The sequence below is a fragment of the Hemibagrus wyckioides genome, linkage group LG11 (assembly GCF_019097595.1).
Source record: "Hemibagrus wyckioides isolate EC202008001 linkage group LG11, SWU_Hwy_1.0, whole genome shotgun sequence".
NCBI classification, from domain to species: domain Eukaryota; kingdom Metazoa; phylum Chordata; class Actinopteri; order Siluriformes; family Bagridae; genus Hemibagrus; species Hemibagrus wyckioides.
This window is the reverse complement of record NC_080720.1, coordinates 9,617,954-9,627,326: the sequence shown is the minus strand read 5'-3', so window position 1 is coordinate 9,627,326 and position 9,373 is coordinate 9,617,954. Positions and strand designations below refer to the sequence as shown.

The 9,373-nt window shown below is 38.9% G+C and overlaps 2 protein-coding genes across 3 annotated transcripts; both read right to left on the bottom strand.

Moving 5' to 3' along the window:
• Positions 1 to 1,083: 1,083 nt before the first annotated feature.
• On the bottom strand, positions 1,084 to 2,965 carry hdhd3 (haloacid dehalogenase-like hydrolase domain containing 3). Its single transcript, XM_058402184.1, has 3 exons — positions 2,862 to 2,965; positions 1,899 to 2,232; positions 1,084 to 1,702 (listed from the first exon to the last, which is right to left on the bottom strand). The coding sequence occupies exons 2-3, from the start codon at positions 2,226 to 2,228 to the stop codon at positions 1,307 to 1,309; spliced, it is 726 nt and encodes a 241-aa protein (XP_058258167.1). The 5' UTR covers positions 2,229 to 2,232; positions 2,862 to 2,965; the 3' UTR covers positions 1,084 to 1,306.
• Positions 2,966 to 4,392: 1,427 nt separating this feature from the next.
• Positions 4,393 to 8,045, bottom strand: trub2 (TruB pseudouridine (psi) synthase family member 2). 2 transcript variants are annotated; one of them, XM_058402163.1, is made up of 9 exons: positions 7,935 to 8,045; positions 7,403 to 7,564; positions 7,078 to 7,212; positions 6,925 to 6,999; positions 6,326 to 6,387; positions 5,947 to 6,028; positions 5,737 to 5,809; positions 5,495 to 5,631; positions 4,393 to 5,068 (listed from the first exon to the last, which is right to left on the bottom strand). In XM_058402163.1, exons 2-9 carry the CDS (start codon positions 7,518 to 7,520, stop codon positions 4,695 to 4,697), a joined length of 1,056 nt encoding a protein of 351 aa, XP_058258146.1. In that variant the 5' UTR covers positions 7,521 to 7,564; positions 7,935 to 8,045; the 3' UTR covers positions 4,393 to 4,694. The 2 variants fall into 2 exon arrangements, with proteins under 2 accessions (XP_058258146.1, XP_058258144.1); XM_058402161.1 differs by lacking the exon at positions 7,935 to 8,045 and having other exon boundaries at positions 7,403 to 7,675.
• Positions 8,046 to 9,373: the final 1,328 nt, after the last annotated feature.

Here is a 9,373-nt window from a genome sequence, read left to right as displayed (position 1 = left end):
TAAAATGCAGAAAGACTTACTGACTTGGTGTTGATTTATTTTATTTTTTTGCAGTAAACTTATTTAACCCTTTTTATTTTTACTCACTGTTTAGGTTATTATAGTCCAGAAGTAGAGGTCTGATGACCTTTACATTACAGAATTATTTTAAACTTTTGCTCTATTCCCTTTCCTACATTTTATTTTTTTGCTTTTTATCTCTGTAAGTCATCAAATGCTTTTGTTTACCTTTCTTTTTAAATGTATTTTAACATTTTTGGATCAGTCTTGTTTTTTTATTCTCTGTCCCCATCCTACCATCATTACACCCCCATAACTGAAAGATGGGGGCTAGAGCCTAACACGCCTCTACTGCTGTGGCTCTTCTTACACTCTAGACCGAACTCGCTCATCCTGATGCTGTACTTCTACCTTGCTGCTTTCTTCATTTGTGACTCAACTTCTGCTGCTGTGGATGGTCCCACATGGATACCTTAAAAATGTACATTTCCCCAGAACATGGTTATCATGGTTAAGTATCACTCTTGATTTAATATGTAATCTCACCTCAAAACTGTAGATGTGAACCTAAGAACTGAAGCTACAATCATTAAGGCTTTTCCTCTGCTCACTGCAGGAGTAATCACAACATGCTCATACTGAACATCGTTCTGACACATGACTGTTCTCTTCTACACCTGTATACTGTAATGATTTAAGATCCAGTGTGACCTAGAAGAGGATGGGTTCCTTTTTTGAATCTGGTTCCTCTCAAGGTTTCTTCATGTCATCTCGGAGTATTTCCTAGACAATATTGCCTCTGGATTGCTCATTCAGGATCTATATCTACAGCCAAGTGTCCACAAAGCTTGTATTGAAACAGTTTTAGGCTCTGCACCTTACCTAACCCTCATGTACTGTTGGGGAAGTTTGCATCCTGAACATAACAAAAGGGAAGTGTTTTCGAACAATGCACAAGGGTTAATCTGTTTTAGTACTTTTAACTTTTTTTTTTTTTTTTTTTTTAAATTACAACTTTTCTTCCTATCTTAGAGAAAAATAAAATTGCATCCCTTTTTGGGAGGTCTAAATTTATTGAATCATTACACAATTATTGCATATACATTTGCTTTATTTCTGATAATCAAATATGTGATAATACAAGTACAGTACAGAGCAAGGGGTCTGCAGGTAGTGTATCTACACAAATAACTGACTTGATCAGAAGACATTTTGGAAACGGTATTTAAAGTAAGGTGCTTGAACACGATTTATATTATTAAACGATCCAAGAAATACCAACAGTTATTCAACTATGTAAACTGTTTTAATCAGTTTCCTGTAATAGTCGGGCTGGTAGCTCATCTAGGCTCTGTAGTCGATGCTGTGGGGGAACATCCAGATGTTTCTGGAGTCCATGCCTATCTAGCAGATAACCTCGAATACCCAATGATCGAGAGGTGAGGTAGTCGTTTATGTAGTGGTCCCCAACATGGACTACAAGTTTGGCTGGTACCCCAGACTTTTTCAGGGCTTGGACAAAAATGTCTGGGTCCGGTTTGGCTGCAGCAGCATCTTCTGAAGTCAGCAGAAATGAGAAATGGGTTCGGAGGCCACATCCTTGAAGGATTCCTTCTAGGCGCCTGTCAAAATTAGACACCACCCCCTGCTTCAGTCCCAGTGCTGTGCAGGATTTTAGGGTAGAATTTGAGTCTGGGAACACCTGAAGACAAATAATTAATTGGATAACATCTAATGTTTATAAAGAGAATGAATGATTAATGTAATGTTTTGTTACATTAAAGTTGATAAATTTGTGAAATGAAAAGATCACTAAAATTACTGCTGATACTGAAATTGAGAAAAACACAAAGGCAACTCATTAATTAAATACTTAAAATTTGTTGGTGACCTCTTACCTCCCAGTTCTCTGGACCAGTGAAATTATGGTAAAGATTCTTAGCAAGTGTGTCAAGCAAATCAGGATCCTGCACCCCACACTGGGAGAAGGTACTCTTCACCAAACTTGTCCACCACAGCTGGCCATTCATACCCTGAGCAATGCCATAGTTAGGGTAGAGACGTGAGTGTTGACGGTAAGCTTCCTTGAATGCGGTCTCTAACTGCATGGCTGGTAACTTCAGTCCAACACGCTTGGCCTCATGACCGTACTGCTCTCCCACGGAGTGACGCACCTTCAGAAGGGTGTCCTTTATATCCCAAAAAACCCAGCGCACTGGTCCCCGCATGGTCCTGCAATATAAGATATGAGATTTCATTCTAGTACAAATTGCTCCATGAGATCTACCACAAGTAGTCCCTTGTCCTGCTGTCAGTCAAACACCATGCTTTATAATGATAGGAATTCTGTCTCTTTTCAGTGACTCAGAGCTGACTCTTTCGGCTCCCAAAGATTTCACTGCCATTAAAAAGCAAGAAAGAAATGCTTACGATGACACCCACAGTACACTTTATTAGGAACACTTGTGCACATCCATGCACTTATATAAACAAATACAGGCCGAGAGCTTCAGGTAGTGTTCACATATCAAACACTAGAATGGGGAAAAAAGTGTGATCTCTGTGATTTAACCGTGGGGTGGTTAAAAAATATCAGAGCTTTTAAAACAAGCTCTAATTTTAAAGCTTTTTTTCTGTTTCAGCTGCCTATGAATATTAATATTTCCAGATGGAGTGATAACCTAAGGCTGCGTGTAGACTAAGACTACATAATGTCATAAATAAGACAGCTAATTATGAAAAAGTATCAAAATCAAAAATATCCAAAAACCAAATATCTCAAAATCTCACTTCAAGCTAATCTGAAACCTGACAGAAAATTAAGGCATTAATAAAAAGTAAGACAAAAACAAGCAGCTCACAGGTTAATGACACTTCCAGCGCAGACTCTTCTTCGTGTTTAAGGTATACTGGTGTCCATGAACAGAGCGCCGCTTAGTGGACTATGGCGCAATGAGCAACAGAGCGCCGCTTAGTGGACTATGGCGCAATGAGCAACAGAGCGCCGCTTAGTGGACTATGGCGCAATGAGCAACAGAGCGCCGCTTAGTGGACTATGGCGCAATGAGCAACGAGAAGGCATAGCTATTCGTCCTCAAATACACCAATCAGGCATAACATTATGACTACTGACAGGTGAAGTGAGTAACACTGATTATCTCCGAGCATCTTCTTCTCTGAACAACTGCAGCTCTTGGTCTGCAGTGGTCAGTATCTATCAAAAGTGGTCCAAGGTAGGAACAGTGGTAAATCAGCAACAGGGTCAGGGGTGGAAAAGGCTCATTGATGCACATGGGGAGAGAAGACTGGCCCGTGTGGTCCGATCCAACAGACGAGCTACAGTTGCTCAAATTGCTGAAGAAGTTAATGCTGGTTCTGATAGAAAGGTGTCAGAATACACAGTTCATAGAAGTTTGTTGCGTATGGTGCTGCATAGCTGCAGACCAGTCAGGGTGCCCATGCTGACCCCTGTGCACCACTGAAACAATGGGCACGTCAAAACTGTGTGTGCGTCGCTTACCAGGGGAACACATGGCACCGGGATGCACTATGGGAAGTGTCATGCTTTGGGCAATGTTCTGCCGGGAAACCTTTGGTCCTGCCATCCATGTGGATGTTACTTGGACAAGTACCACCTACCTAAGCATTGTTGCAGACCATATACACCCTTTCATGGATATTGTATTCCCTGATGGCTGTGGCCTCTTTCAGCAGGATAATGCACCATTCCACAAAGCAAAAAATGGTTCAGGAATGGTTTGATGAGCACAACAACGAGTTTGAGGTTTTGACTTGGCCTCCAAATTCCCCAGATCTCAATCCAATCAAGCAATGTGTTGGACAAACAAGTCCGATCCATGGAGGCCCCACCTTGCAACTTAAAGGATCTGCTTTAAGGAACATCTTGGTGCCACAAGATACCACAACACACCTTCATGGATCTAGTGGAGTCCATACCTCGACAGGTCAGGGCTGTTTTGGCAGTAAAAGTGGGGGACCAACACAAAATTAGGCAGGTGGTCATAATGTTATGGCTGATCTATGTATTTTGACTTTTTTGATTTTATTATTTGACTTATACGCATGTTTTAGACATATATTACTATAGGCTATGATGTTAATACTTTTGTTATTGAATTATTACTTATATGAAATATTATATATTACCCTCCTCAAAAAACAAACAAACAAAAAAAAAAGCATTTTATATTTATTTAACAGGTCAAGAAAACTGTCACAGACCACACACTATTGTTGTGAACAAAGGGCAATACATTGAATGGTTTAAGTATAAGGTTACAAAAAATCAAATGTGACTTGCAAAAAAATAAAAAAATAAAAACAACAAACAACATTTAATGATCAAAATCTCATTCTCATAAATAAAATACGGACGAGTTATATTAAATTGCTTTCTTTTTATTTGGCATTGTTTAATGCAAACAGGAAGTACAAACCATTTTGTTCAAAGCAAGAGTTCATAAACATTTTTATTCTGTAGACAAATTGATTCCGTTTCCTGATTTTTTTATTTTTATTTTTTATTTACACTTTTCAGGGTGTCATCTGACTCACCCTCCCATATTACAATATACAACAATAAACACTTTGAAAGTTCGATTAACAAATAAATCAGAACACAGATCTCCACAATGGAATAATTGGGTCTTATTCCACCATCGTATTAAAGGACATTACAGTTGCCTGCTGTCAACAGACATTTCTGAAGGAGGACTCAGTGATCCTGCTTTCTCTTGGCTAACAGACTCTAACTGACAAGTACTAGTCCTTGCTTGTCCTTGAGTCTGAGTGGTAGAGTCTGACTGCTTGATAGCTTGTCTGTAAATGTCATTCTTCCGGATTTTCCGTGTAGTACGGCGAAAGTTCGCAATGGCTGGTATTATATCATCAGCAGTCCAGTGGTGGCGAGTCAGAGCATCCTCCATTTTAAAAGGACCATCTCGTGTGCGACGCACCTTGGTGCAGACTGCATTAGTTCGCAGTTCCAACCCCACCTCATGCACCAGTTTTCGAAGGAACCGCTGAGTTTCATTCACACACTGAACCTCTGAAGCATTTTTAAAACACACAAAAAAATGTGGTAAGGATAAAGACTTCACTAGATATCACTAGGAGGAAAATCACTAGCAACAATATTAACTTAAATGAATACTTCATCCTAATTTCTGTCTATTGCAAATTCTCCCTCTAAAATCTAGAGGGAAAAAAAAAAAATCTCAAACAAATCTGTACAATATATTCTTTTAGAGATGGATCTCTTTATGATCTCTATATGATACGTGGATAATACACGCCTTAGATTGCCTTAGATTTCTATTTTACGTCAGTTTTTACTCAGAACAGACAAATGTCAAAATGACTGAACACTAATCCTTCATACACTACAGATGTGGCAGCAGCTGCGAGGCACTGCAGTCAACTGCTAAGAAATGTATATAAGCTTAGATATGTGTGCTAAGAATAATGACCTTACCTAGTGTGAACTGAGGTGGCTTAAAGCTGAGACATCGCAAGCCAGTTAAAATGGGAGGACTTTTATCCAGTGGACGCAATAGCCCCTTCACCGCAAGCTCATAAGCCTCCTGAGTGCTCAGGTCCACGTGAGAGTACCTGAGTAAAGTACACAGAACACAGATTTTATGAGAAACAATTTATGCATAATGCAAGCGCATCTGCACATCATTCAGCATTTTATTGATTATATTAATGACTCACGTTATTAAAGCTTTCTTATTGGCTCCCTGGATCATGGCCAACACTCTCTCTAGCTTGTCGTTTGTAATATGATCTAATGTATGACAGAGGAAAAAGACAAAAATAGGATGGCAACAGGTATAGCTGAACTGTTTAAACAACATTAGACCGGATCAGAATTTCTGCTAGTTTCATTAATTTTCTCAGGGAGGACAGAATAACAATTAGTACCAAATGTGCTTCGCTCTATAACTCGTCCAGTGTGAGTGAAATCATCTGTGGCAATTCCAAATTCCCCCTCCAGCATGTATTCCTGCAATTAATACACCAAAATAAAATTCCAGACATATTCCATACACACATATAATGGAGTCAGACTTGGGGCAATGTTCAAAGTCAACAGTTGTCAAATGGTTTTGCTTTTCATAGACATGTCTGTAAGTGCAATTTAAATGTATCTTTCTGAAATGTCTGGAAAAACATGGTGCTGATAAAAACTCCTTCAACCTTCTGTACTTTTTTGGAAGGGGGTTTTTAAAGCTTAATGAAAGCTACTTCAAAGTTCATGCCGTACACCTATATAACAACAATGTATAATATTAATGTTTACCCTGGTCACATGTGATCTATACAGACTCTCCAGGGCAGTGTTTCCATTCCCCAGACCCAAAACTGAAAGAAAAAACAACAACAAAGGATTAACTCAAAATAAAAAACAAAACAAGAAAATATTTTACAGAACATAGCATAATAAACATACACCAATCAGGCATAACATTATGAGCAGTGCCAGGAAGTGAATAACACTGATTATCTCCTCATCATGGCACCTGTTAGTGGGCGGGATATATTAGGCAACAAGTGAACATTTTGCCCTTAAAGTTGATGTGTTAGAAGCAGGAAAAATGGACAAGCGTAAAGATTTGAGCGAGTTTGATGAAGGGCCAAATTGTGATGGCTAGACCACTGGATCAGAGCATCTCCAAAACTGTAGCTCTTGTGGCGTGTTCCCAGTCTAGGATCTGCTGCTAACATCTTGGTACCAGATACAACAGCACCCCTTCAGGGATCTAGTGGAGTCCATGCCTCGACAGGTCAGGGCTGTTTTGGCAGCAAAAGGGGGACCAACACAATATTACACAGGTGTTCATAATGTTATGCCTGATCGGTGTACTTAATAATGGACATTATCTATTGTTACATACATACCTAACACTCCGGAGGAAAATGCATCCAATCGATGTCCAACTCCAACACGGATCTTATGAAATCTTGGTCCTGTCACTGGACATGGAGGAAAAATAAAGTGTCTGACTCATATACATGTACATAGAATGTGAAATGATGTGAACTGGGTCTTACCCAGAGGATGATCAGCCAGAGCAGGCAGATTGGTCTTGGTGACGGTGAGTTGGCTGGAGCTGCTGCAGTCTCCACTCGGTAAAAGCTGAAACTGGACCTTACAGCGCGGTGGAGCCGCAGGACACGAATTAACCGCTTCACATACAATACAGGAAGATGTACATGAGAGTACAGGGGGAGAGCAGAAAGAATGGACGAGGAAGAAAGATTGACAGGGATAGATTAGATTACTTGATGTCTCAGAAATAGCAACAGACAGCAATGCCAAGTCTGCAAAGGTTAATGTAACATGTAGATCATAAAGAATGAACAGTAGTGCTCATACCTTTTAGTAGGTTCGTCTCTATAGTGTCCCTGACAAGTTTCCAGTGAACTCCTTGAGGTTTGTACACAGCGAACAGACCGTCTAGTTTACTGAAGAGGCGTGCAGCTGGAGTAGCCATTGCAATAGCTGTTTCTACGACATTAACTATATTTTGTTTACTAACTGGATGAAGAAAAACAAGAAACTCGAATTATTTACATCACACGGCAATTAGCGTCACACACACAGCGTGTTTTCCTTCTTCGGCATTAAACACTATTGCGCTTGTGTGTTTAGGAGTGACCTCTACCGGTCGGAGGTGCATTAATTTTGGTTAAGTGGAATAAGCATTATTATTTTATTTTATTATTATTATTATTATTTTTTTTTTTATTATTTGCATATGAACATATATAACAACAAGAGAAATACAACGTTGCCTATAAATGCCATCAGTCCACAAGATTACAAGTAAAATAAAATTTAGCCAGAGGAATAAAGTAAACAAAACAAACAAACAAACAAAAAATATTATAAAGACGGTACAGTTTACCTGTCTATTCCAAATTTTCAGATAATATTAGAAGTCCAGTTAAGTGGAATAAGCACTCGTGGTCTATCCAAAGTCACTGTGCTGTCCATTACGTTATACTATGCAATCAATGCAACAGTTAATAAGTAATAAGCAAAAACGATAAGAAAAGATAACTAAACTGAGGTTTGCCCTTTAGATAACCTATGTGAGCCATACAAATAAATGAAATGTTATGGACGAAATTTCTTTAGCTAATATATTTATGATGAAAATGAATATAAATAAAAATACAAAGAGGTAAACAGGTCACACTGTGTTTTATTTGGTTAGAAAAAACTGCCTCGTAAAGATAATAAATGTCCCTGAAAAATCAACACCAGAGACCAATTGCTCCTCCTTTGTAGCTGCTGCTTTGTTCACATAGCTAGTTATGGCCTTCTGACAGGTGTTGGTGAAGGACACTGTTAGGTCCAGTGTTTCCTGACCTGAGATTTCCACATCCTCACTGTCTCCATCACCGGCAGGTGTTGGGAGGGTGTTAAGGCTCTGTGATACACTGCATGAGAGTGATGAGTGCTGATTGGGGTGTTACAGTTTATTTTGTTTCACAGTATAACATAGCCTAATAATATATAACAGTTTCAATGTATCATGGCATTAACGAGCCATTTAGAAACACACAAGCTGGCAGCAAAAACTGACAAAATTTACAAATGTACCAAAGTGTCATTGGGCATTCTTGCATACATAAAAACAAAAAAGACAAAAAGTTACACAATTAATAATACTGAGCAATCAGAAGCTGCGAATACTTGAAAGTGTACTGTAATAAATATGTGACTAAACCATTATGCATGAACATAATTTTTAAGCTATGTGACACACACACCAGTTTTCAAGGACCACCAAACATACTGTATGTACCATAGATGAGGCATATCTGAGAACTATATAAGAATGATCGGATTTTAGAGATTTTTTTTGTGATTAAATGTAGCCTTATTTGTGTATTGTTCAACATGGCAGATGTTCCTTCTTCTCCCTTACTGTAAGCGCATCACCAAGTCACCATAGTCTCCAGATTGTGTCTCAAGTTCACCCCTGAGTGCAATAGTCTCTGTTGGTCACGGAAATTTCCATGGTTTAAGTTTGACCTCAGGGCTGTTATATAGGAAAGGGTAATTAATTAGTGGACAACTGTTTATGTGACATCACTACCATTGTTCCAAAATAAACCAGAGATTCACCTGAGAATCACAAATTGCGTGTGTTGGTTATGAAGCGGGGTCATTGTGCTAGGGAAATGAAAAAATTGGCTTGAAATTGGCTTCTGTCTAGAAGACTAAAGGTAGGCATAGTTTTTTATTCCTTTCTCTCTCCTACACACCTCTGCTCTAAGTCATTCTTTTTATGCTGTTGATTTTTATGTGTTTAATCATGTTTAACATTATCATGAC